The 23,857-nt window shown below is 38.4% G+C and overlaps 3 protein-coding genes across 3 annotated transcripts in view; 1 reads left to right on the forward strand and 2 right to left on the reverse strand.

The window, feature by feature from the left end:
* The window catches only part of coa6 (cytochrome c oxidase assembly factor 6), a 189,822-nt gene that overhangs the window by 78,259 nt on the left and 87,706 nt on the right, over nucleotides 1–23,857 (forward strand). The window lies entirely within an intron of this gene.
* On the reverse strand, nucleotides 1,779–16,561 carry LOC141761755 (serine/threonine-protein kinase 38-like). The gene is made up of 14 exons (XM_074625363.1): nucleotides 16,208–16,561; nucleotides 11,382–11,521; nucleotides 10,719–10,770; nucleotides 9,930–10,052; nucleotides 9,723–9,806; nucleotides 9,224–9,347; nucleotides 8,920–9,074; nucleotides 8,734–8,836; nucleotides 8,521–8,582; nucleotides 8,182–8,299; nucleotides 7,760–7,883; nucleotides 7,499–7,594; nucleotides 7,084–7,175; nucleotides 1,779–6,857 (listed from the first exon to the last, which is right to left on the reverse strand). Exons 2-14 carry the CDS (start codon nucleotides 11,507–11,509, stop codon nucleotides 6,733–6,735), a joined length of 1,386 nt encoding a protein of 461 aa, XP_074481464.1. The 5' UTR covers nucleotides 11,510–11,521; nucleotides 16,208–16,561; the 3' UTR covers nucleotides 1,779–6,732.
* On the reverse strand, nucleotides 19,506–23,838 carry med21 (mediator complex subunit 21). The gene is made up of 4 exons (XM_074625367.1): nucleotides 23,661–23,838; nucleotides 22,271–22,385; nucleotides 21,526–21,626; nucleotides 19,506–20,117 (listed from the first exon to the last, which is right to left on the reverse strand). The coding sequence occupies exons 1-4, from the start codon at nucleotides 23,700–23,702 to the stop codon at nucleotides 19,938–19,940; spliced, it is 438 nt and encodes a 145-aa protein (XP_074481468.1). The 5' UTR covers nucleotides 23,703–23,838; the 3' UTR covers nucleotides 19,506–19,937.

The raw sequence follows: 23,857 nt of genomic DNA on the forward strand, positions 1-23,857 counted from the left end.
AAAAAATAGAAATCAAGCATATACTTAATTAATAATTATATAAATATAAAGTATTCTGTTTTTGGTAAAAAAAAAATCAAGCATACAGTGAATTAATAATTATATAAATATGAAGTATTCTGTTTTTGGTAAAATAAAAATCAAGCCTCTACTTAATAAATAATTATAGAAATATGAAATATTCTGTTTTCGGTAGGTTAATAACGGGGTTATGACATGTCACCTCTGCATCAGGTGCAATCAAGTAACCTGGTTGTTGTCGGCTCTCTGTAGTAACCTGATTTCTTAATGAAGCCTAAACCAGAAACCCGGTTTCCCTAATCGGGGTAAGGGATTCAGGGAAACCCGGTTAACACAACCATGTTTGTTTTGTTGTTGTTGGGGGGAAAAACGTGAATATCTTGGTCATTCACACATGTAACAATTGTAAACGGTGATACAACCAACACGTGAGAGGAGTTCTGAAGGGAAAAAATGTGATGAAACATCTCCACATGGTGCGTCCTTGACCTGTAGCCTATCTAGAATAAATAAATCCAAAGTCGGAATAAAAACAGAAATGATGGGGGTGAATCATTCATAGGCTATTAAATATAATTGAATAAAAGGAAATTTGATTAATGGCCATATGTGTATGTGCAAATTAGACCAACCAGCATTTTTTTTTTTTTGCTTTACACATCAGAATTTGTGTAGTGTGACAAACATCTAGAAAGAGATCATTTTTGCACCTCCCATAGTTTAAAATATCTTTAAAATATTATTTGTTGTTATTGATGTGAAATTAAATTTAAGGAATTAAGAAAAAAATGTTTTTCCCATTTGATCTCTATTTTTCTTAAAGTTAATTTTAACTGTGGAAGGACATGTTAACCAGGCAGGATCTGTCCATATTTGATCCTTTACTGTAAATGATCAACCAACCTCAGTGATAAAAAGGTTTTCACGTGACAACAGTTGTACAGCTATAAACCTCAGAGCCCATTCATAAGAAACCCTGATCAGCTGCTCTGGTGTGTATCAAGTGCTCTCTCTAGTGGACACAGTGAATCACTGCAACAATCTTATTTATTTGCTCAATCGTAGCTCTGTTTTGGGAATTCTTACTTATTATTTTATAGCCCATTTCTTTTTCTATTCATCTATTTTTTTCTTCCATCAATGCTGCATTTTAAAATAAAATAGTTGTCATCAAAATATCGCTGTCAAACTAACTAATTCTCATCAAAACAGAGTCTGCAACGGTCATTTCCCCCAGGATAGTGTATAATATAGAGTAAGAATGACTATGTTTTATTACTGTAAATATAGATAATGAAGTCAAGAGTCGGACTTTACACTACAGTAAATCCTACATTCATAAAATGATCATTGTGACTGTGTTTCATTGCATCAGTTTTGTATACGACAAAGTTTGTTTTTAACTCAAGACACCAAACTACATTGCAATTAGATGGAAATATAATAATTAAATATGCAGTTTTAAACCATCAACAACAACCATTTCTAATATGCTGTAAAACATTGTTGAATTAATACTTTCAAAACCTTTTCCTTTGTCATACGTCAGCGGACTAATTTGCCTAATCTCCGCTGGTCTTTTAGACCACGGTGGAAACGCAGACAACAGTGTGCTGAAGAAACCTTTTAGCTCCTTGAAAAGTAGTTCCCGGGACTAAAAGCCGTTTGGTGGAAACCCGGCTTTAGAGAAGCACTCCACAATATTCAAGACCCACCTTCACCCCATCCCAACCAACAACAAATAGAAACCTTAAAACTTGAAGTGTTTAATTTTATTATTTGAAGCATTTTATCAACATAAAAACTCATCAACGTGAATGAATATATTAATGAGCATTTCCTTCTTCGCTCCTTCACGGACGGTTTTCCTTCAAGTGTCTACAACGATATGTACACAGCATTACACAAAATACCTCACGACATAGTCCTGGCCTGTGGAGGGTTTATTTTTAAACCTTTTACAAGTGAATCTTGCTTTAACAAGGGGGGGAAATTACATGTTATTAGCTAAGTCACGGGGCGCTGAGGTTTCAGAGGCAGAGGCGTCGAAAACTAGATTCTAGATGTGAATGTATGGAGGACCACAAGAGTCACGGAAATAGTATTAAAGCATTTAATTGATTAATATCTACGGCTGTCAATGGATAATATTTATCGCGATAAATCACAGATTTTTAATCTGTTCAAAATGTACCTTAAAGGGAGATTTGTCAAGTATTTAATACTCTTATCAACATGGGAGTGGGTAAATATGCTGCTTTATGCAAATGTATGTATATATTTATTTATTATTGGAAATCAATTAACACAAAACAATGACAAATATTGTCCAGAAACCCTCACAGGTACTGCATTTAGCATAAATAAATATGCTCAAATCATAACATGGCTAACTCACAGTTTTTCCCTCGCCAAAATGTAGCATAACTTTGGAGTGTTATTTAGCCTCCTTAGCTAGTATGACATGGTACCAATTGATTCCTTAGGTTTTCTAGTTTCATATGATACCAGTACCTTCATTATAGCCTTAAAACTGAGCCCGCTACAACCTCCGAAAAATCGATTGCGTTAAAATAATTAGTGCCGTTAAAACAAATTTGCGTTAACGGGTTATTATCACGTTAACTTTGGCAGCCCTATTAATAACTAATTGTAAAATAAAAATAGGCATTAATAAATTTGTTTACAAATTAATTTATTTTTCTATGAATAAATTGACTAAAGTGTTTTTTTTTGTAAATCCCTTTTTAATTTCAACTACTTATTGATGGATTAATATTTAATTTGTAAATTATTTTTATTGCCTATTAAAATGTCAAATAATGAATTACTTTGTAATTTAATCCATTTATTCATGGATTAATAAATTAATTTGTAAACAAATTAGTTAATGCCTATTTTTATTGTACAATTAGTTATTAATCAATTAAATGCTTTATCACTATTTTCTTGACTCTTGTGGTCCTCCATATAAATGGGCCTTTAATCTGCTTTTATCCTTTAAGTTTGTGTCAGCCATTTTTTTAAGGTTAAATACAGTTTTCCCTGCTCTCCGAGTGAGGGAAGTGATTCTCTAAATCGTGAACACTGATCTGACAAACAACACAAAGAGTCAGTCAATACGCTTTTTTTTGTTTGGTCCATCAGAATTGAATAATCTGGCTTAACTCGTGATGAAAGTGAACTCTTTCTCAATCTCGTGGAGAATTGAAGTCACGATAATTTAGCTCCCTTTAGATAAAGTGACACAGTAACGGATTTCAAGTCATCTTGGACATATATTTATATATATTTATAGAATCGTATGGTTGCCAAATAACCCTCCTTTTTCATCTCCTGTGCATCTACTTTTGAAGAAAAAAAAACTATAACACAGAACATGAGTTTGACATCGAACAAGGTCACACATCACCTCACAACAAAAAGCACTGAGTATCTACTTCCATGAAAACGCCATTTTCGTCCCGAGCAGTCACACACTCAAACACACTCCCTAGTTTCTCGTGAACAATCTTTAACAGTTTGGCTGTGAAACAGGACGCTCTGAATACAGCAGTTTGGCTTTTCCCAGGTTGTGTCAGTGTGTTCCAGTGATTAGACATCTGCAGCGGTACGTACTGTAGCCATCAACTAAATCCCCCATCATGCATCTATCCTGCTACTGGTCTTAGCTTTGATGACATGTATCTGGGTTAGAATCTGGATTTTTAATATTGCGGGAAAAATACTGGCCAATCAGGGTTGTCTCTCTGATGTGATGCAGATCATTTACAGACATTTTTCTGTTTGTAATTAAAGGGGCACTCCACTGTTTTATCATATCAAGATCAGTTTACTCTTCATCATGTCATGGAGCTCAGCCTGTGAAAATAGTGTCTGTGGCTCTGGAGGGAGTGCACTAAAGTATAAAAACAAATGTACCCTGATGATGTCAAAGTGATGTCATGAGGATTATCTCGGTTTTGGGTTGAGAGACTACCAATTTCTGACAGAACGCCTGTGTTACAAACAAGGGGGAGAGTTTGAACGACGTAGGCATCTATCAACAAACGTGAAAAATAATAAATAATGCAGAAATATACACATCAGTCAACCCTAACTTGCACATTGCTTATAAGTCTTGATGGTGGCCAAATTGTAACAGGACTACCTGTGCAGCAGATCGACTGGTTCAGGTGTATTATCATACACTGCTCTAGTTTATCAAACTGCAAGATCGCTTCTTTTCTCTATCAATTCCTCAGATATAGCACCACAATCAGTTTAACATGGGGTTCCTGTGATGGCTACAGCTGAACTTAGTCCAATATGGTAAAGTCCTTCCTGTCCCTGTATGAACATTTATAGCTTTTCTTAACAGATGTGCCAACTGAGAAACATCCGTCTCTGCTCACTCAGTGTAGAAATAGAAACTATTCCAAGTTTAGCTCTCTTGGAAAGGTGTTTTTATTTTAAAAAGGTAGTTTTAAGTTAAGTGCAGTAAGCGACGGCTACATCTGAATGTGTGATGATCAGAGTTCTTTGGTAACTACATTTTTAGCGCTGCGTCTAATCACAACTCTGAGTAGACGTTGATGGTTTAATGGGGTTTTTGTTGTTGAGTGAGACGAGCCTGACATTAGCTTTTTTTTATGGTGAGGGGGAAAAATAACATTAAATACATCCAGTGGATAGTTAATTCAAAATGAACTAAGACATTTTAGGAACCTAAATGTACACGTGTCTAAGATATCCACTTTTATTACTTAGTTTCTATTTTAGTTTACTTGACAAACAAAGTTGTTCATTGTGTTTGCCTTGACGCACTGTGTTTTTACGAGCCCCTTGTTTAATTATCCAACCTATAAAAACCTCTTTCCTATACTGCCTTTGTTTCCTCACTCTGTTTTATCACTTTTATCACTCTGCAGACACTAAATATACATCAGAGCTTTTGTATTTGCTTTAAGAGACATTGTTGACTCATAAACTTTAACTTTTCCCACCTTCAAACAGCTTTACTATTTCTAATAGTAATTAACACTTTCTGATTAATCTCTGATAACGTCGCTAAAACATTTGGCTAAATATTTATCAGCTATTTAAAAAGGCACTTTGCATGTTTTTGTCCATCTAAGAAGGAAGCGATTGGCTCATTAGAATTAAAATCAGGGGGTAATATCAATTACTGTAGCGCTGATCTAAAAAGAACAGAACAAAACAACACGACTGAGGGGAAGTGGCAAGCTCTGCGGCTTTTTTTGGCGTACGCATGAATGGGCAACACTCCACGGTAACGGATGTCAAGCGCAGGGCAAACCGCATTCACGCGTCTCCTGGCAACCAGTAGGTCCTCTGTGAGAATAGCAACAGCGCTGAGGCTGTCGCACCACCACGAGGGTTTAAAGAAGGGGTTCCAGCATGATTTGAATTTTTGCTCATTTGTTTTATGTTTTTCTATCCCTTTAATGCTTCAATCTCCTCCATCACAAGTCAAATTAATTATGTTGCTATTATGATAAAAACGTTTAACACTTTGAAAGAATTTCCTGTCTCTTTTTTTTCTGTAAATGGATTGTCACACTTCTTACAGAACGGTGCTTTGAGCTAAATGCTAACATTAGCATACGAACATCCACAGACACTGCTAACATGTTGATGTTAACCAGGCTTAAAGGTCTTATTGATAACATTTCTATGTAGACGAATATTTTGTTGAAATGACCTGTGACTGAGACTTTCTAAAGCCTGAAAACAGAGCCATGAGGAGGTGCAGAAGTCTAGTTTTCTCTCAGAACACTTGAATTACAATATGCTGAAAGGTTATTATGGAATTTTTTGCCTAATGATGCCAATAATATTCTGCCTACTGCCACTTTAAAGGAACAGTGTGTGGCATTTAGAAATGGAATATAATATTAATAATATAAAGTATGTTTTCTTTAGTGTTTAATCACACGTATTAAGAGTTGTTGTGTTTTCGTTACCTTAGAATGGGTCCTATCCACGGAGCCGGCCGCCTGTTTCTACAGTAGCCCAGAACGGACAAACCAAACACTGGCTCTAGACAGGGACATTCGCGTTTTTGTGTCGGCCACCGTAGCTCTCCTACACACTTGGCACACGGGGGAAAGTTTCAGTTGGTTGCAATCTGCAACCTCACCACTAGATGCCACCAAATCCTACACACTGCACCTTTAAATACAAAAGCAGAAAATGAGCCAAAAACCATAGAAATCATGCTGGAACTTTCCTTTAAAATCCACTAATAACAGTATGGGCGAGGACGCACTGATCATTCTGACTACAGTGCATCTTCAGTATTAGAAATGATCTAATTTAGCCACCAGTGTAGAAACTATCGCTGTGAAGATGTCGAAGCAGTGATTTGTACTCAATCCTCAGTCGCCTTTGGGCAGTAAAAAAAAAAAAATCCTCTCCAGAAGCAGTACGCTGCTGAACATGCAGATATGCTGATTTAGTGTCCTAGTTAGTGAGCTGGCCTGAGAGCTATGGCTAAAGACGGCACGTGTATACGATTATAAACAACCGAGGTAATGCGGTAACGCTCCTTAATTTCCGAGCTCTAGGCGTCCTTGCGGCCTAAATGACTTGATGATGAGGGTTAAATTTATACTGAGAGGCCGACGGCACAGCCTTTCAGCAGCAGCGGGGCTCCGCGGCCCGACCCTGTGTCCGTAAACGTCTGTTTTTCCTCCACGACACACCGTGTCAGGCCTTCCCTGCCTTCATGTATGTGGGGATGGTGCCTCGCTGAGTCAGACCCTCGAAGCGTTTGTACGTGTAGTTGAGGAACACCCAATCCTTTGATTTGAAGTCTGGCTCCGTTGCATTGGCTATTAATAAAACACACATAACAAAAAGGAAGTGTTATTATTCTGCCACTTGAGGGCACTACAGATCATATAATGTAAATCCATTCTATTATTAAGAGAGTAATCAGCATTGTTGAGTATCTATTTCAATCATCGTGACTCATCAGAATCTGACCCCAGACGAATGTTTCCTAATAAGGGATTTTTTCTGCAGTGCAGCTAGCAGAATAGTCCAGATCAGACCAACCTGGCTGAAGGATGTCCGATTCAGGGAAGTCGTCAAAGTTCGAGGTGTCGTCGATACTCTTGATTTCAATGGAGATGGCTGCTGGCCGCTCCCTGTGGAGGCAAGATGGAGAGAATCAAGGATGAACACAGAAATAAAGAAGTATTAAACCCTCAACATTTTAGATCAATAAGGACAATTTCCTGAAACTGCTTTGTGCATAAGCAGGGTTACCCTTCATGCAAGAAGAGCCCTTTTTTAACATTACTTGCTTCATCTATGTGTTAAAGTTATTTTTCACAACACTTGAATGCAACTTTGAGCTGTTATGGAAATGATTTAGACTCTTAGACGACGGATATTCCGACATGACAGAGACCAACATGTTAAACTGCCACCACATTCATGTCTGAAAGGGGGTTTAGAGTTCATGTACCTGATGTGCTCCCAGTCCACCGACTCAAAGAACTGATGACTCTTGATCTCCTCCACGCTCACAGCTCCGACCCTGTTCTCAGCATCAGTGCAATACCTGAAACACACAAACAAACAGCAGACTGATAATATAACTGTCCGAAAAACCTTTATATATATATACACACAGTATCTGGACAGATATTCACTGTCCACATCAACATGTTTAGCACATGTTTGGCCTTCATGTGAAAATAGAAAACTGAAATGCACCTTTACATACTTTAATATCAAGTCTTTGGCCCTCTCTGAGATGGGGACTTCGGGTGGGAAGACGAGGGTTTCCTTCCAGTTCATCACCTTCCTGTATGTCTCCTGTGGCGTCTCAGAGCAGAAGGGTGGGTAACCTGAACACAGCACAACAATCATTTAATTCACAATCATTAAGTACAGCAATACAACCGGCAGAAGTCCACTGGTGGCAGTGGATTTATTCACGTAACCATTCAAATAATTGTCGCAAATGATCTACTGATAGATAACGATCCCTTTAAAACATTTCACACATTGTGGCATCTGCAATGTTTTCAATATTTGCACATGTATTACAAATTCAAACAATTATGCAAAATATTTGATTTTCCAAATTTCTTTACATTCACCTCTCCATGTTCTGTCTTACATACAGACAAAAAGCATGCTTACCGATGAGCATTTCATACATGATGACCCCCAGAGACCACCAGTCACACAGCTTGTTGTATCCCGTCTGCATGAAGACTTCAGGAGCGATGTAGTCTGGCGTTCCCACGGTAGAATAAGCCTGACAGTGACACAGAAAGACAGAGAAGTTGAGTGCTCTGGGTCACACACTGACTAGTCAAACATGTTCCATTCAGGTTGATAATTTACTTTGTTAATTATTGCAAGCTAAATTTGTGATTTTTGTCTTCTTCTGCATGTTGCAGCCACTATGTGCACAATTCCTTTTTTTCCTACTCCAGGGCTTCATATGCACTTCTTTCATTTAGTGAAATGCCTTACCAGCTGCCTCCGGTTCTTCTTCCAGGTTTCTGCTTTCCTCTTGGAGTTCATATTCTGAAAGGCTGCAAGACGCAGGAAAGTAAAGAGAGGAAAAGCAAGCGATTAAGTAAAAGCTACAGAGGTTACCACTTAATATAGTGCACATTAATGTGTATCTGTGTTTGGATCTGGTTTGCTTTGGCTTTGCTTGTGAATATCAGATGTTTAACTCACAGAAATCACTGGGCGGGTTGTGCGTCAGGTTCCTGTAAAATTCTGTGCGATGAGCCTTCTTCAGTCCCGTACACAGGCCGAAGTCTGACAGCTTCACGTGTCCCTGTGAGCAAATAAACATTTGATAAGTCATCTGCAGAGAGTCACCGTGTCGTATGCTTTTACAGTCAGTCCTTCGAGTCTCACCCTGGAGTCCAGCAGCAGGTTGTCTGGTTTGATGTCTCTGTGGATGAAGCCCAGCTGGTGGATGGAGTCGATGGCCAGAACCGTCTCTGCGATGTAGAACTGGGTGGCCTCTTCGGACAGCGTGTCCTTCTTCATCAGCAGGGTCATCATGTCCCCTGTCAACGAGGTCAGAGGTCAGAACAAAATGATAATACACAACCCGTCTGTCTGTCTTGCTCACGAGTTATGTCAGTGAGCATACTAATAACAGGTGGCCTTAAATGCTAGGTTCAAACAAAATGGATCTGAAGTTATCAGTGCAGACCTCCAGGCAGGAACTCCATGATGAGGTAGAGGTTCCTTTTGTCCTGGAAGCTGTAGAACATCTTGACCACCCAGGCGCCGTCCGCCTCTACCAGAATGTCCCTCTCTGCCCGGATATGAGCAACCTGCAGGGAGACAGTAGACAACATAAGACACCGACAATACGAGAGAGCATGAATGCAACAGCAGCTTTAACAGTAAAGGATGGGTCCATTATTTATTCAGGTTTTTATAGCATTCTGTAGCTTCCTGGTGGTATACATAGAAGTACGTATGTTTTAGCGTCAAAATGCTATTTTCCCTTCAAGCCCTTCTAAAAACCTTTTCCCACGTGACCTGATGTAGGTTTCTGTATGATGACGCTGCTACATATACAGTATATATACATCCTTATAGTCTGTGTATTAACGTTACATACAGTAACTTAGAAGGTGGTCGGCATGCTCCCAGTTTGGAGAAGCAGACAGGAGTACTGGCACAGAAGCTAAACTATACTTTACCTGTTCTTTCTCCAGCATGTCTGCTTTTCTTAATATCTTCATGGCGTAAATGTGCCCCGTGTCTTTTTTCTGCACCAAACGGACCTGAAAGAGGCGACATTACGGTTAAATTCACAAGGAATACATTGAAATCAGTCATAGCCGTCGTCACACACACACACACATTCTGTTTTCAATTAAAATTTCCGTGCTTTTCTTTGAACGTACCTCTCCAAAAGCGCCCCGTCCGATAACTTTGAGGGACTCGAAGTCATCCAAGCCGAGTCGCGTCCTCTTCAGTCGTAAAAACTCAGTCTCCTTGCGGGCATGCTGCGAGCGGCGCATTACTTTCTGCAAAACACAGACGGATGTAATTAGATATGGATTTATAAGTGTGGTACCTGTCAGCACAGTTAAAGTCTAAAGCTTGCACGCCTCACTCAAACGGCCATGAAGATCATAGGGGGAAAAAAAGAACATCATTATCTTTAGCCTTTATATGAAAAATCGGAGCTCGGGGAGGCAGGGAAGATTTTGAATGATCAAACACTCGAGGTGTTGCCTTCAGGTACACGGTTCAGAAAGGCTAAACCGGTACAAAATTCATTCATTCTGTCCTCCATCAAAATATTAAACAGCAACAAGTATGATTTTATTGAGAACTAATATATTGTAAATTGATTATTTATTATCTGTTATCATTATACCTGGTTTTAGTATTTAAAACTACTGTCTTTTATTACCTTTTACTATTTTAAAAAACTACTGTCTCACGCTCAACAGGTGAATTTAGGCACATTCATGCATGAGTGTATGTATGATCTATGTTCTAATCGTGTATGTACATTGTGACTTTGGTATGTTGTGTGACGCGGCGGCTTGGAGCCCAAGACAAGTTTCCCTGCGGGACAATAAAGTATATCTTATCTTATCTTATAGTGACAGACTAAAAAGAAAGCAAAACCTTTGTCTGCAACGTGTTGAGGTCTGTACACAAGAAGACAAAGCGTACTGTACCTCCTCATCTGGCAAACCCTCTTCGTCCATGGCCTTCTCCAGCTTCTTCTGCCTATGAACAATAAAATCATCTGAATAAGAGCTGCGAAAATACAACAAAAAAACTTGCACGTCTTATTACTTAACAATATATGAGTGACAAAGACGAGGAAGGTTAGACGAACTAAAACGGGTCAGATCTTGAAAATGAATCCCATGCCAGTGTGTGCAGGGGTGTAAAACAGCGAGCCAGCCAGCTGTCTTTTACAAGAGGTCAAACCCAGCCATGTTACCTGGACTGGAGATCAGCTCTCAGGTAACGTGAGAAACACAAGAGGCATTTATGAGACGCTCTTTGTTGTGCTCACACCTGAGAGGAGACACCGCTGCATTGTGTCCTTTCCAGCGACACTTGATGCCTTAAACAACGGCTACATTTACACTTAGAGAGTAAACTGAGGTAACTGGCTCATGCACTAAGGGTAAAGGTCGCTCAAGGTGAGCATGAGGTAACTATTAAAAGTACGACATCCAGTAAGTAAAAGGTAAAGTAGCTTTTGTTAAATAGACACATGGCCTGTCCTAGAATATCACTGATAAAGAGCAACAGATGCAGTGGGACGGGTGTGTTTCTTGTGTGGAGGAAATGCTGGTGGTGTCATATCAACAAGTACTGGTAGGCACCTCATCTCGCGCTCCTCGTGCTGGGTGAGAAGCGTGCTGTAGAAGTTCTCCAGCGTCAGCTTGGCCACGGTCACCCTCTCTCGGGTGTGGTTGCTCATGGGAAGGGCAGCGGCAGTCCCCCCCGTCATGGCCACACTATCCTGTAAGACAACATTAAAAAAAAAAAAACAACATCAGGTTGTGCACATCAGTCCACTCACTGCTTCTACTAGTGTGGTAAGAGTGTATTGGTCAACTTTACCATCAATTCAGTTCTCTATACAATTATTTAAACCTGCCACAGACATTTTCCATGACAAATCGACAAGAGAAGTCTGCCTGATATGACATAATTTACTCTGATTATATCCTGTAAAGGTGTAAGTACCTCATACAACCCCACTTCAAAACACACCTGAATAATACAACTGTTTTTACAAGCTGAGTGTTACTATATATGACGAATTGTCTGATCGGTTGAGTGTCCCTTTAAATATAATATTAATAAAGTCCTTTAGACTTTCAAAATCAAAAGATTATCAAACGCTTTCTTTTTCCCCTTCAGAATACAAGGTAACCAAGTGCTACCCATTTTTACATTCTCAATGAGTGTAGCTGTGGAACAGATCCCTAACAGGACAGGAGTTGGATCCCTGGTGGTACTACAAAAATCTTGTGACCCGGGTCAGAACGGAGACGGGGAATCATGTGCCGGGTGGCTCGCGGTCTGCAGGGTTTCATTCCAGGAACTAATCAGTGAAATATCTCCACAGATCTTTCTCAGCATGCATTCCGTTGCACCTTAACTCATCTCTGATAATATCAAATCAGTCACCTCAGGAGGCCTGTCGTTCTTTTTCTTCACATAAGAACAGCACTTTATTCTTTACTCGTGCTCAACTTTATGGAATTATTTTTCTCTCAGGCAATTTGTGAACTACTTTCTCTAAAAGGGCACAGACTGACATCTTGGATTTGATGTGTGGGTGGAATTAAAACCACAGAGAGAAGAAGAAACACAGGTGGAAGTTGTTTGAATGATTATGTAAAAGACCGCAAAGAAAAAAGTAAGCACTAAGAGGAGAAGTTTAATTTATGTTTCTTATATCAACATGAGCAAATTTGAACATATTATGTAATGGAGGGAAAAGGGCTGTGTATTGGCAAGAATGTGGCGATACGATACGCATCATGATACAGGGATTACGATTCAATATATTGCAATACTGTAAGCAAGTTGATATATTGCGATTTCTTTTTAATCTAATTTTAGGAGAACTGTCATAGCATAAAGAACACACCAGAAATACACCATTTTAGAACAGGACAAAATGACACATTTGTACTGCATGCAAAAAACTGCATGGCATTTGTCCAAAACGGCATGTGATTATCATAAAGTGGGCGTGTCTGTAAAGGGGAGACTCGTGGGTACCCATTGAACCCATTTTCATTCACATATCTTGAGGTCAGAGGTCAAGGGACCCCTTTGAAAATGGCCATGGCAGTTTTTCCTCGCCAAAATTTAGCGTAACTTTGGAGTGTTACTTAGCTTCCTTCACGTCTAGGTAGCATGACATGGTTGGTACCAGTGGATTACGTTTTTTCTAGTTTCATATGATGCCAATAACTTCACTAGTTTTTAAAACTGAGCCTGCTACAACCTCCGAAAGACAGAGTAGTGGCTGTCAGATTTTAAGAGGTTAATTAATAATCGATACAGTGTTTTGGATAATACTCATGTGTGTCGATATTTTCTTACATCCCTAAGAAGAAGAGGGTGGATGTGTGTACTACATCATCCAAATATTTCAGCAGTCTGCCATCAGGCAGTTATGAATGGGCTTGATTAGCTCACACAAAGAATTAACAGCCCCGCAGCCCATGTTTCGTCTAGTCACCGGCCCGATTTCCCGTCCAGGCACCAACAATCCCACAATAACAAGACACTTCCTAACTTCTGAGGAAAAAAAATCAATGAATCACAAACTGCTTGGTTTGGGAGGTTTCTGTTAGATGGACAACAGGGACACTGAAAAATAATGAGTTTGGGTTACTGAGGTCTGCACAGATTTACCTGAGCACAACTCGACACCAATGCAATGAGTCTTGAACAAACACAAAGCAGCACAAGCAGACTAATTACAGTTCTTGTGCTCTCACGTAGCCCATGTAGGCCCTTCTGAGAAGATGCACATCAGTTATGTACCTCTATGTACCTACAAAGCCAGCTTACATACTGTACTGTAGGTACCACAACAGTTTGACACAGACGCACAATTCATCTATGGACTGGTGTTGGTTTTCGTCAACAAAGTGCAAATTTCCGTCACTCAGTCTGGGACGCTTGGTGGACAATTAGTGAGCATGCTGAGTGGTGCAGCGCTGCGCTGCGCTGAAGTAGCTGAAGGAATACACGATCTGCATATTCGTAACACATGTCAGTAGTTGTACATTCATACATTTTGGTCATAGAGAGCACTGCATTTCATCAGAAACCAATTATTTTTACTCTACGTTTGTCTTCTAATTTACATTTTGTCTAAAGTAAATATTGAAAACGCCTGAACCATTTATTTTGAGTTTTGTTTATGGCTGCCTGAGGAGTATTCAATATTGACTCTCCTCTTAGCTCTGTGTTTTTGGTCCCTATACCAAGGAAAGAGATCTGGATCACTCTGTTATTTAAACTATATGCTTCTGCCTGTGTGCCTTTTCAGTCATATCAATATTTAATTCTACACACTAGAAACAGCTCTACTCTGCACCTTTATAGAGTTATATTTAGTTTTACTGTATTCTACAACAATGTACAGCTTTGTGCTGCACTTTAGTCTTTTAAAACTCTCTACCTCAGTTCTTATCCCGCATTATATTCCATATTTGACATTTCTTAATATCTATATCTCCTATATTTTATTATCTAGCACTATATCACGTTCTGCACTACATTCACATTTTTAATAGTTCCGTATCTCAGTTGTTACCCTGCACTATATTCAGTTTTAACAGTTTCTTCATATCCTGTTATTTTTTTATCTGGTATATTCTTTTATACTCTGTATTACTTACGTGTGTCTTTTTACTAATATGTTTGCACTATGGAACTGTGATTCTGGAAACTTGAATTTCCCTCGGGATCAATTAAGTTACTATCTATCTATTGTATCGTGTGATGAATCAAATATTACTATGAAATATTACGACCAGTTTGCTGTATGGAAGCTGAAATTGAGCAATTAAAAAGTTAATGTGCACACTTGAGGGTCCGGATGGGTTTTGTGCTCATTTCTCCAACTATGTGTAAAAATGCCCGGCCTTTAGCTCAGTCTGAAGGGATTCAATCTGGCTTGAAGTTAACCAGATCCACCCTCTATCTAAACAAACAAGGCTGCACCACTCAGGCACTTATAAAGACGGAAGTATAAAAGCAGGCTCACTATTTGGATGTAGCCTAAAACAGGGGACAGCCTGCCAAAACTACAAATAAAGGAAAGGATTTGGTCACGATGAATAAATATCGCTGAATGTTTCCTCATCTTACTGAAGCTGTTAAAGGATCATTTCACCCAAATTGTGTAAAAAAAAGTGTGTGCGTGTGTGTGTGAGTGTGTGTGTGTGTGTGTGTGTGTGTGTATATGGAAATACACCCCAGACACACTCCTTCCCCCTTCAAGTACTGTAAGTGACTGGACAGGAAACCCTTTACGTCCTGAATGAAAGGACTCAGTCATGACGCCAGAGAGAGGAATGGGGCGCTCACACACTCACACACACAAATTTATGCCTATAACAAAAATAACATATATTGTCACAAACGTCCTGTTTATTTCAAGCTAAACAACCACTTTTGTTTTTTTTAAGGTCACCATAACACACATAAGGGGAATTTAATGGTGTGTATCAATTATTCAGTGATAACATTATGTAGTATCATCTCATATGTCATATGGCAATGTATTGGTTATATATCCTTATTCATAGTGTTTGTTTTTCCAGTAGTAATTCAGAATATTCTTCAAAATTGGAAAGAAATAACATTAATTTAAAAAATATATTTTGAATATATTGGCAGATGTGTTTTATTAATTTTAAAGAGGGTAATGTCAAATGTAACGTTATAAATTAATTGTATGTTTAATGTGTCTCGTAATTCCCATGTTTTTTCCTTCATCCACCTGCAGAGATGGTGTGTACTTGAATGCAGCATGTGTGCCACCCTATCTGCCACATGATGGTAATACTAGATAATATATATTTTTTTAATATATATATATATATATATATATATATATATCAATAAGGTTTGATAGCTAGCTTATCTGCTAAAATTAATAATTCAAACATATATTTTTTAAATATATTGGCAGATGTGTTTTGTCAATGTATTTCAAATTAAAAGAGGGTAAAACAAATGTAAAAATTAATTGTATGTTTAGTGTCTCTCATAATTCCCACGCTTTTCCTTCATCCACCTGCAGTAGATGGTGTGTCCTTGAGTGCATCATAAAAACAACTCACCTAACGTTAATGTTTGTTTTTCCAGTAGTAATTCAGAAAATGCTTCAAAATTGGAAAGAAATGACAACATTAACTTCAAACATATATTGCCAATGTATTTCAAATTAAAAGAGGGTAAAACAAATGTCAAAATTAATTGTGTGTTTAATGTGTATCATAATTCCCATGTTTTTTCCTCATCCACCTGAAGTAGATGGTGTGTCCTTGAACGCAGCACTAGCTAGCTTATCCGCTATTCCCTTTAACCTGCCTCTCTCTCTCTTTCTCTGACAGGTTCCTTGATAGCAGACAAATAAAGATCATTATGAGGGTAAATGTTCACCTACCTCCGTGTCCTGCTCCAGAGTAAACTATTGGCTTGCAGCCACCACCACGATATAAGAGAAATAGATGTTGTCCTGCCTAGTATTGGCAGTTGGAGGCAGCTGGAGGCTCCAGATATTGGGAACCTTTCAGAGGAACTTATCCGGTAAACATCATCGATATAAACGTCGTATCATCACAAAACTCCTCCGACGTTGACAGCGAGCTAACCTGAGATATTTTAAATTATTTTCCTTTCTTCATTTGTACCCTTTGACCTCGAAATGTGTCGTTTTTATCGCTATAAAATATATAAAATAAAGCAGCAGCGCCGCCAACGGCTCCTCATCAGACGCTCTAGCCACGCAACGGCGTCGTCTTTGATTGACGTTTGGCAACGACCAATCAGCGACGTAGAAAAGGGAGCTGTGGTTTCACACAGGCCAATCAGATGTGGTATAGTCCCGAGAGTGACATGTGTGTCAGCCAATGAGAAGCTCTGAACCCGCCCCCCGCATGAGGGGGGCGGGTTTAGAGGGGTGTGTTCCAGGAAGGCAGGTTCATTTTTGCAGCTATGAAAAACTGGACAACAGTATTTGTTAGCTTTTGTTACATCATTTTATTGGTTATGATTAGTGGAAACCCTTACTAAAAAAAAATTATTATTAAGATGCTATTTTAGAACACAAATAACACTAAAATAATTAGTTCCTTCACACATAAATGCCATATGAACAACAAGAGGGTATCTAAGGTCAATAAAAGGTCACATTGTGATCAAAACTACATAATGCATGGTTTTTAATTGCTATAGTTGACCAAGAGACATTTATAGCTTACCATGCATCCTTGAGGTTCATCACAAATTGTAAAGCTCTGACTCACCACTGTGAGTGGTACTCTCGGATGGGAAGGCCTGCACTGGCAACCCGTATAGGCTCTCCCATTGGTACATCCTTATATATAAGGTGATTCTGGGTCTGCTCCCACAATACTTGAGTGTTTTTATTATGCAAAAAAATTGTGGACAGTATTCACTGCGTTCACAGGACCTCTTTGTGCTCTTTGTCCCAAAAGCTCGGACAAAAATTGGGGGAAAGGGCTTTTGCATATTCTGCACCCTCAGCCTGGAATTTGCTCCAAAATGACCTAAAAATCAAAGAGCTGGTATCATTAAATCTTTTTTAAATCTAAAATGAAGGCTTTAGAAGCAGACTCTATGGCATGCCAATGTTTTTAGCTCCCTTGTTTTACAGCTGACTCCCAGAAAAGTTCCTTTTCGTCCCCCCATTTGTCTTTAGATAGTTCTCTTTTAATGCAAATTTTAGTGCTTTTAGTGTTTGTGAATTGTATTTTATCTCTGTTTGTGTCTGCAACTTTGTGTTCTGGCTGCTGACCGTCTTGGCCAGGTCTCCCTTGGAAAAGAGGTTCTTAATCTCAATAGGACTAACCTGGTTAAATAAAGGTTAAATAAAAAAAATAGAAGAAAAAGAAGAATGATTTACATTAAACACATATCACTACTATACAAATACAAAACTGTAATCTATACCCATAAACCTTTTATAGGACTACTTTAACCTACTGACAATACAAGAGATAAGACACAGTAAAAGATAATATACAAATAAAATCATGATAGAGTGCCACAGAAAGACAGACCACAGCTATATTTCTGGGAATATTTTAAGATATATTTCTGTTAACATGGCCAAGATCTGAGACCTTTGGTTGGAACATTTCAAGATGACTGTAGCAGCTTGTTTTGGCCAAAAAATACGTCAAACATTGTTCATTGTTTAAACTAGACACTGGAGATTATGTTTTCACATGAGAAATTCCACAGGAAACTGACTTGTTTCCTCCAATCATCTAAAAAAAGGATTCTTAGAAATGCATTCACCCTATCTGGATTTTTTTCTTTCCTTGCTCACTTGTGTCTATATGTATATGCCAAAGGTCTATAGGACAAAGAACAGGTGTATGCAGTAAATAAAACTGAAAAAAAGCAGATAAAACTGTAACACCAACAACAAACTTGTGTTGACCAAAACACAGCAAAAAAAGCAGGCTGGTTTCTCTGCCATGAGTCTCCTTATTTGGACGGTTGAGTGCTTTTACTCTGAGAGCCGTGATGTGAACATGCACAGAGGTGGGTGTTACCCTGTTAACACGTCTGGGTGTGGTGTCCAGCGGACAAGGCTGTTTTTATATTTCTTGCATCAATGGGGCCCACTGAGCTGTGACACAGCACCTATATTTAGATTTGGGGATATAAAATCTCTGGCCAGCAGCCTGAGCTCGGCTACGTTCAGACTGAGACGGACTCACATCCACATTTTGATTTGAATGAAATTGAGACCCACATGACTTCTGTTGTTGTGGGAAAACATTGAAACTACAGTTATTTGCAGATATTAACAGTTCAGTTTCCTATTCAGACTATTTATAAGATTATCAGAGGAAGGCTGAGATGCTATTTTATCGGATTTAAAAGAAATCACATACAAATAATAAACATTTAATTGGTGATGCATTATATTCTATAAATGAGTTTGGGACCACCCAAGTCCTCTCAGGACTTTAGAAAACTGATATAGAAAGGTATAATTTCTTATTTTTAGAGACTTCATAAAAAATATTATAAGAGAATTTGATATCATGCAATTTAAGGTTTCAGTCTTCACGGTTAATTTACTGTTAATATCAATAAAATGCAGTTGTAGTCCCATTTTCCTACATAAGAAAACACAAAAAAGCTAAATTATTTACTTATGAAATCCTCTAAACCGTCATGAAATATACCAAAACCCAGTTCCTCAAATCATTTTTGAGGTTTTAACATATGCAGCACCATCAATTTAAAAAACAGAAGTGAGGTCATGTTGACAATGACATCATTTCAACAATATTCAGTAAATGCGCAGAGTGCATCATTCTATAGACTATTTTCTGCTAAGTCATGATTCTTTGATGAACTACGTAGAGCTATTGTAGCACGAAAAGAAACAGCAATTTAGGACAGATACTGACCAGTAAACAGCTGTTTATGATTAAGGATTGACAAGGACTATAATAGAAACAAGTTGCATGCATTTTAGATATGAATTTAATCATTTTTCATATAAATATGATGAGAGAGGAACATCACTTGAGCCCTAACTGCAACAATAAACACGTCTTGTTCTGGAGATAAAAATGTTTCCTGTATCGTTTTCCAATATAAAAAAACGATGAAAACGTACATGAAAAATGTATGAAAATGTCAAACTAAAAACCTTTTAAAGATACAGACAGTTTGAACAAATGAAATCTCCAAAGTGTTTGTTAAACTTTATTAAAAAAAGACTTCAGAGTTACTGTGAGCTGAGTGGGTTTGTTAACCGGTCTGAAGAGTGTTGAGGTTTCTCAGTGAGGATACTCCAAAACAAGAATTTCAACCATTTCATTCATAAATATCTACAAAAACAGACTTAATCAATATACAACACAGACATAAAACATAAAAAACATGACCATTTACACAGAAGTATTTTTCAGTATGTGTTTGCCTTGGGACCAGTGGCTGCTGTCAGACAATAACATTGCAATCAAGCAACCAAATGATGTTTCACTGACCGAATGCCACCTGACATTTCCTTTACAGACATATTGTTGGGTGTTTTGAGGCTTGCAGGTGACGTCTGAGGGTAAAAATAAAGAGTCAAAATGAGGGGGGAAATTGTCCAGGACTGCATTTTGTACGTTGCGGGGTCAGGATTCGGCTGGCGAGGGCTGGCCTGGTGCTCCGTTGCGGGTGCGGAGCTGAGACTGGGCGATGTCAGCCAGGGCGCTCTGAATCTTCTCCAGCAGCATATCGCCGCGGTAAACCACCTCCTCCAGACGAGCTGCCGCGTCATGGTTCTCCTCCTCCAGCTGCCGCAGACTGGCCGCCTGACGGGAAGTCACATCCGGTCACATTCACTTACAATCAAATGTTTTCTGTGCATCAAATGACTGATGTGAGAGTATGTATATACACCGATCAGCCATAACATTAGGACAACATGGGCACCCTGACCGTTCTGCTTCCAACACATCAACTTCAAGGACAAAACTTGCTGTCTAATATATCCCACCCACTGCAAGGTGCCATTGTAACGAGATAATCAATGTTATTCACTTCCCCTGTCAGTGGTCATAATGTTATGGCTGATCGGTGTATATTGAATTGTTATTTCCAGCACTCATGTAAGCAATTCCAATGAAGCACCTTTCCATTAATAATGTTATATTCTACTTCTCTGAGTCTCCTTTTGTTGTTTGTTTTGTAATTCATGCGTGACTCGGCTGCAATTTCCCCACTAGGATTAATTAAGTACTCCATCTTTCTATCTTTATGTTGGAAAGAGCTTCAAGCGTTGCATGCATATTTAGAACAAGAGTAAATTGAGGAGACCCATGAGGGCTCTATCGTCACATGTCCTCTGATTTCAAGAGACGAGTCCAGCAGTGACGGTGTTGATTTTTTTCCTCTCTGGTGTGCCAGAACCAAACTGTTTTGACTACACTGATACAGACAGTGATAAGAACATAGCAACAAATTAAGGAGAGCATTTTATTTTTGAGGAAAGTCGTTAAAAATAAAAAAATGCAACGTTGAAAGATGTTTGTGTTGGAAAACTAGCTTCACCCTATGTTGCACTCAGCTATATTCAGCTATCCCAATAGTCATTCCAGATGTACAGATATATTTTTGTACCCGAAGGGATCATTTGAGTTCCATCTAATATAACCTTCTATTTTCAGGCAAGGAGTCAACACAGAAATAGCAGCAAAATTTGGTCTCTATTTGTACTGTAGATAAAATAAGAAATTAACTTAAAAGCACCTCATAAAAACTCACTGACACTAAAAAAGATGTTTAAAGTGTTCTTTTGAGAAGTTGTTGCATCTGAATTTCAAGATATTCTCATTTGTCCTTCAACAACTGCAGTACATTTTCAGAATCTACACAGTCTTTCTTTAAATGATCAAACCTTAAACTATAGTATATACACTTATTTTGTAAGAGTTGCAATATAATTTGGGAGAGAAATGTATATAATCAGTAATTAAAAATGTTTATCCAAGGAGTATATTACTATCTTCTAGCCTTTTTACAATTAGTAACCAGAAGAGCGGCCTGAAAACTGACAGCAGATATCCTTTTCCTTGTCAGTGTAGGAAGCAGCTGTACAAGTGTTCACCTGGCTCCCTCTGCTGACTGAAAGCTAGAAATACTAACTGGGCTTTACTATGTGTTCATCGTGGAATCTGTAAGTGAAATGCACGTCTGAAAGGATATTGTGAATGTGCTGACCTGCAGAGCTGCCGTGGACTCCTCGCTGGGCAGAGAGTCGATTAGTACATCCACATCTTTGGCTGTTCTGGCGATCAGGGCGGCAAATAGCTGGGCATATTCTGGGTAGAGATAAAAGTTTTAGAGCTAGATACATATGAAACTAGAAAAACCTAAGGAATCCATTGGTACCAACGATGTCATGCTAGCTCATTGGGAAGGAGGCTAAATAACGCTCCAAAGTTATGCTACATTTTGGCTAAAAATTCAAATCTTGCAGAAATCTTAAAATGTCAAAAGTTTTTGATACCAAATCACAACATGGCTTTTTCTACAGTGTTCCTCAAGGTCTTGGTGTCTTAATGTGGTATTTTAGAGGGATTATTGATCATTTTTATCAATTCTCAAGTGGTAGAAAATGGTTAAATTTAGCACCAAATCTGTGTAACAAATGGTATCAAATCAAAAATTGTTGCAACAACTTATAAGATAAAATAGAGCATGGGAATGGCCATCATATAGTTCCATAATAATGTTCTAAACCCTTGTGCACTTTGACAATGTATTTTAATTCATGTTTATTTCTGATTTATGACTAGAACAACTTGACACACAGTGCTGAGCTGCATCTCAAATTAATCTCCAGCTTCCCATCTTTCAAATGATGTACACCACTTCTATGTGACATCTACTGTTGACCTGCTAGACCCACTTGTACCCCCCTAAAAAAAGACAAAAACAGGTATATTGTGGGGAAATTCATCACCTTCTGTTGGGTTTGCTGGCTGATCTTTGTTGATAGCTGTCTGGATGTTACTGAAGGAGGCAGGAGGCGCACATTGCTGCAGGACACCGATGGCATTACAAAACTGATCTGCAAGCTAGACACACAAAAACAACAGCATTTGGATTAAGATAAGATATTCCTTTATTAGTCCCGCAGTGGGGACATGTGCAGTGTACAGCAGCAAAGGTAGTGCAAAAACCAAGATGCATCAGCTAACACAGTAAAAAAGAGCTAAACAAAGTGTAACAAAATATGAACCATTTAAATAGAAGGAAGTATAAAAATAGGAGCAGCATATACAGTATTGACAATAAACAGACTATTAACAAAATTGCACAAGTGGAAAATGATATTGCACAGTGAGAATGAAATGAATGAATGAATGAATGAAATTCCACCTGAAAATATCAGGTTATTGTCAGTTTAGGTTAGATATAAGCTAAATACATGGTGTTTTTGGTTAGTTCTCTGATAAGTTATGTCTTTTTACTTATTTCTAGTCATTGTCCAGAGCAATTAATGTTATTTACTGTAGTGCCTCTGATTGGACACAAACTGAAGCAGGTAAAGTAGATGTAATAAATAAATATAAACAGAAGTGTTACACTAGAAGCATAAAACATAAAAATAGATGTAATGTAAACAGAGGTAATTGCACTTGTAAAATAGGTAGGGTAGATGTAATAAATAAAATGTAAACAAAGGTAGTTGCACTTGAGGTGTATATGGCTCAAGGATATATCGCACAGACAAATGTATTTCACATTCAGTGTATTAATATTGCAGATTTACACAGCATCTGTCATCCAAGGTGTGACTAGAAGAGGAGGGTAGGGTTAACAATGAGCTAAATACATGGTGTTTTTGGTTAGTTCTCTGGTAAGTTATGTCTTTTTACTTATTTCTAGTCATTGTCCAGAGCAATTAATGTTAGTTTTATTTACTGTAGTGCCTCTGATTGGACACAAACTAAAGACACACACATGGGGAGCTGCAGTTTCTGTTAGTATGACTTCACTTGTGGTCAGTAAGTGATCAACTGCTCATCCCACAAATGCAAGATCCTTACAAGTTGGACATCATTGTGAAGGTAAATAAACAGGCTTTCCAACGATGTAAAATACAATGCCAATAAGCATTGTAACAACAGAGAAATAATCCACCAAACACAAGTTACCACACTTTTATTTCCCATTTATAAAGACTAGCTTTTGATGCTAGCTGTTAGCCACCAGTTAGCTTTGTTTACAAAGTGACTGAGGACAATAGGGCTTCTAGACACTTAGCTAACGACTTCAAATGATATAACCAGTCAAAAAACATATATTTCTAGTTAGTTATCGCTCATAAACTCCAGTATTTGTCTCACCGAGTTGACAGCGTCTTGGAGCTGCGTTAGCCTGTCCGCCATGCTTTCTGTATAGTAACACAAAGTCTCGTTATCTCTCGCGAAATCGGGTCCTGATAATCCAAAAGGTCTCGCGATATTTTGTACGGGATTTTGGAAGCTTTAGGTTAGCATATCATCGTTTAGGTTAGCTGTTAGCAACTTAAATCATCTCCAGA

This window comes from Sebastes fasciatus, chromosome 23 (assembly GCF_043250625.1).
Source record: "Sebastes fasciatus isolate fSebFas1 chromosome 23, fSebFas1.pri, whole genome shotgun sequence".
Lineage (NCBI taxonomy): Eukaryota > Metazoa > Chordata > Actinopteri > Perciformes > Sebastidae > Sebastes > Sebastes fasciatus.

Excerpts from the sequence above, each read along its gene's own strand:
- med21 (XM_074625367.1), bottom strand. The coding sequence starts at position 23,702 with ATGGCGGACAGGCTAACGCAGCTCCAAGACGCTGTCAACTCG. Across the intron at positions 21,627-22,270 it reads GCCAGCAAACCCAACAGAAG|AATATGCCCAGCTATTTGCC; the intron begins GTGATGAATTTC and ends ATCTCTACCCAG. Across the intron at positions 20,118-21,525 it reads AGTCCACGGCAGCTCTGCAG|GCGGCCAGTCTGCGGCAGCT; the intron begins GTCAGCACATTC and ends ACTTCCCGTCAG.
- LOC141761755 (XM_074625363.1), bottom strand. The coding sequence starts at position 11,509 with ATGACGGGGGGGACTGCCGCTGCCCTTCCCATGAGCAACCACACCCGA. Across the intron at positions 9,075-9,223 it reads CATGGAGTTCCTGCCTGGAG|GGGACATGATGACCCTGCTG; the intron begins GTCTGCACTGAT and ends CCTCGTTGACAG. Across the intron at positions 7,884-8,181 it reads CATGTATGAAATGCTCATCG|GTTACCCACCCTTCTGCTCT; the intron begins GTAAGCATGCTT and ends TGCTGTGTTCAG.